The 4,307-nt window shown below is 38.4% G+C and overlaps 1 protein-coding gene across 1 annotated transcript; it reads right to left on the bottom strand.

Annotated features, from left to right (window-relative positions):
* Positions 1–1,016: 1,016 nt before the first annotated feature.
* Positions 1,017–2,210, bottom strand: LOC139900600 (putative F-box protein At5g55150). Its single transcript, XM_071883365.1, has one exon. It carries the CDS (start codon positions 2,208–2,210, stop codon positions 1,017–1,019), a length of 1,194 nt encoding a protein of 397 aa, XP_071739466.1.
* Between the last annotated feature and the right edge of the window lie 2,097 nt (positions 2,211–4,307).

Here is a 4,307-nt window from a genome sequence, read left to right as displayed (position 1 = left end):
AGATTTAGCGAATCGCAATGTTAAGCCTCTTTCAACCGGTGTTCTTAGTGAGTGTACTTCGGGTTTAATTTCGGATAATGAGGTGTTGGAGAACCATGATGATGACAGTGGTGATGAAGTCGATGGGAATGTTGGTTTTTTTTTAGGGTCTTGAGAAACAAGGTTGGCTCCCTCCTTCCGTGCCGGGTGGGATTGGAAGTTCTTCGACAAAGGTATCGTCGTATGCGATTGAAAATGGGCACGCAAGAAAATTGTTCGATTGAAAGTTGATGGTGTGGTTGTTAAACCGATCATCAAGACTCGGAAAGGTAAAGCGGTTATCGGGTAGTTCGTGTTCGGTTTTCTTCTTTTAGTATTGTATGTCGTTTGTTTAGTCAGTCTTGGGTTTTTGTTTTGGTTTTTATATTTGTTTGTGGTCCGAAATCGTTTTTATGATACGGTTGCTCAAGGCTCGAGTTTAGTTAGCTTTTATTCTTTGTTTAGTGCTAGTTAGTGCTAGGGTTTGTTTTTTGTTTCCGAGAGGTGCTTTGATTTGCTTGTATCCTTGTTCATCTTTTTCATCTATTGATGAAAAAGATTTGTTTAATGTTATCGTTTTTTTGCCACAAAAAAAAAAGACCTTGAAGTATACTCTAAATAAAGAAGAAAAAATACTAAAGGGATTCTGGCCCATCAGTATCAAGGAGGCTCATTAATTAGCTTGCGGTTATGAGTTCGAGTTCCATCGTGGTTAAAAAATATATTATTTGTGTGTCTTGCTCAGTGGTATATTGAGGTTGCGTAATGTCTTGCGTTCGAACCTCATGTGGGGATTTCCCAATTGTCCGTATTACCTTCTGGGTGCGGATCCCGTGATTTACTCCCGACACGTGGCACATACACCTTAATTAAAATCTAGTATACAGATTACATATACCTTAAAATCTAGAGTATATTCTCTTATTCATATAGACCTAGCCACACTAACCACATAAAACTTTACTAACGCTCTATCTACCATACTTTTTTTTTTTTTTTTACATCTTCTTCAATGTAGGCAAAGTGTTTGATTCTAGCCACAAAGGAGGACTGCAACGAAAAATCGACTCACAATTTGATTTGAAAATTGCTTCGATGCTACCATCCGCCATAGAATAAACCCCAACGTCTCCTCCACCATCATCGGGCAGATCACGAAACGGATCATAAAGATCATCCGTAAAGTATATACAATCCGGCCTCACACCTCCTCCAGAATTAATCGAAAACGACGAATTAAACCCTAAAAAGACTGCTTTATCACCCAAACTCATTACTTTTGTCCACTTTCCATCATCTAAACAAAACTCGAAACATTGAAACTTGTACGTTCTATACGATCCATAACGTTTATACTCATCATCATGTTTCTTGAAATAATAACGATCTCGTGTTACCATAAGCAAACTATTGTAACCCCATTCAAGTAAATACAACCATGGAAGGCTAGAACAACCAAACACTTGTCCTGGAAATTTCGACACGTGAGATAAAGACGACGAATTCGAATCGTTAAAAACATCACATTCGTAGATTGATCCCATGGCTGCAACCACATAAACACGTTTTCGCATATTATGATACGTAATATCGAAAAGTTGTCCTTCCGATGAACCGTTTATTCGTGTCCACGACGCGTCACCCGGCCTGCAAAACCCGATAGTTCGTCCCCATATTATAACTACTCGAAATAACGGGTCAATTAATAAAGGATTTGATGAAGTGAAAACAACTTTTCTCATGCTAGAACAATAGTACATCCATTCATCTTGATCAAAGTGCAATTCTTCAAACATGTAAAGTTGCGGGAGCTCGATTTGAGTACGAGAAATTGGGTGTAGAAGCTTAGCACAAAATTCTTGTTCTCCGGTGGTTAGCAACCATCCATGGGTTGATACACATTTTTGCCGATGAGCTTCGGGTAGTTGAAGTTTACGCACGGTGTTGTGGTTCGAAAGAAGAATGAAATTGCGATAATTTTGGTCATTGTCGTCCTCATTTGTGTTGGATTCTGCAAGCATTAACGTTGGAAATTGAGATGGAAGAGTATGAATGAAGGTTTTGGTTGTAGTGATAGATGAATTCCATGAAGTACAAACACAAAGAAAGTTTATGAAATCTTCATAGAAATTGAGGTTTTGGGTTATTTTGTTGAGAATTTCAGGCAGAAGGTCCGACCAATTAGGGGTCATTTTACGATATGTTTGGAATTGAATCTTGAAGGCAGATATGTATAGTAAATAAATTTAAATTGGTTGAATTATTTAATGAGATCAATTCATTATTATTATTATTCACACATAACTTCGATACGTAATGCATAATGAACCTGGTTGCAATCTTGGAATAGATACAAAACGGTTGCTTAGGAAATTCAGGCCGTCATTTTTTATGATCTAACGTCTAACAACTAACACTAGTTAAAAGGAGACACGTTATAGATCTTTCTTTACTGTGGGTTGCATATGCATATTATTTAGCTAGTTTTTTTTCTTTTCTTTCAAAGTAATGATTAGTATTATGATAGGGACACTTCATCGATAAGGATGAATCAAAGAAAGACTCGACACAAGTAAGCTTCACAATAAAAAAATAACTCGCACCAAACTTAATTGTCTTGTTAGTTTTTTTTGTCATGGATGTTGTTATGGCCGGTTGAGTTTGGAGCTCATATAGAGTTAGGAAGAGAGGATCGCCTGGACGTTGGGAGATATACAAATTTGAGAGAAAATAACTCTATTACTTAGATTTACAGAGTATTACAAAACTCTTACAAAAAAAAAAAAAAAACTCTCAAACTCACACACACTATCTAGGTTGTGATTACACTTCTCTGAGTGATTTTGGGATGATTTACAATTGAAGTTTCAACCTCTATTTATACTAAAACTTTGGTGGCGGTGGAAGTTTGCTACTTCCGTATGAGTTGTCAAGGTTGCCTTCTTTGAATATCTAGAAACAAATCTTGATTACGGCATCTAGAAGGTGAAGCTGGATTATGGCTGGAAACTATCAATTCTCCCCCTCCAGCCGAATCCACGAACATTCCAGTTATGTCTCTGCATAACTCCAACTTTTCTCGAGTCACCACCTTTGTTAACATATCCGCAGGATTCTCCTTTGTATGGATCTTCACTAGTCTCAACAGTTGTCGATCAATTACCTCGCGTATCCAATGATAGCGAATATCAATATGTTTTGTACGGGAATGGTACATGGAGTTCTTGCTCAAATCTAGAGCACTCTGACTGTCACAATATACCTTGTACTCCTTTTGCTTGATTCCAAATTCTTGGAGATAACGCTTTAACCACAACATTTCTTTTCCAGCTTCTGCGGCAGCAATATACTCTGCTTCAGTTGTGGATAATGCAACACACTTCTGTAGTCTTGACTGCCATGAAACGGCTCCCCCTGCAAAAGTGTAAATGAATCCTGAAGTAGATTTCCTACTATCAGGATCTCCGGCCATATCCGCATCTGTATAGCCTTCCAAGATTGGATCAGCTCCCCCGTAACAAAGACATAGATTCTTTGTACCTTTAAGATATCTGAGAATCCATTTTACCGCATTCCAATGCTCTTTCCGGGGTTGGAGAGAAAACGACTAACCGTTCCCACTGCATGAGCAATATCGGGCCTTGTACACACCATTGTCTAGAAGGTGAAGCTGGATTATGGCTGGAAACTATCAATTCTCCCCCTCCGGCCGAATCCATGAACATTCCAGTTATGTCTCCGCATAACTCCAACTTTTCTCGAGTCACCACCTTTGTTAACATATCCGCTGGATTCTCCTTTGTATGGATCTTCACTAGTCTCAGCAGTTGTCGATCAATTACCTCGCGTATCCAATGATAGCGAATATCAATATGTTTTGTACGGAAATGGTACGTGGAGTTCTTGCTCAAATCTAGAGCACTCTGACTGTCACAATATACCTTGTACTCCTTTTGCTTGATTCCAAATTCTTGGAGATAACGCTTTAACCACAACATTTCTTTTCCAGCTTCTGCGGCAGCAATATACCCTGCTTCAGTTGTGGATAATGTAACACACTTCTGTAGTCAGATCGCCTGGACGTTGGGAGATACAAATTTGAGAGAAAAACAACTCTATTACTCACAAGAATAGATTTACAGAGTATTACAAAACTCTTACAAAAAAAAAACTCTCAAACTCACACACACTCTCAAGGTTGTGATTACACTTCTCTGAGTGATTTGGGATGATTTACAATTGAAGTTTCAACCTCTATTTATACTAAAACTTTGGTGGCGGTGGAATGG

The sequence above is a fragment of the Rutidosis leptorrhynchoides genome, chromosome 3 (genome assembly GCF_046630445.1).
Source record: "Rutidosis leptorrhynchoides isolate AG116_Rl617_1_P2 chromosome 3, CSIRO_AGI_Rlap_v1, whole genome shotgun sequence".
NCBI classification, from domain to species: Eukaryota; Viridiplantae; Streptophyta; class Magnoliopsida; order Asterales; family Asteraceae; genus Rutidosis; species Rutidosis leptorrhynchoides.
This window is presented reverse-complemented; position numbering and strand designations above follow the sequence as displayed.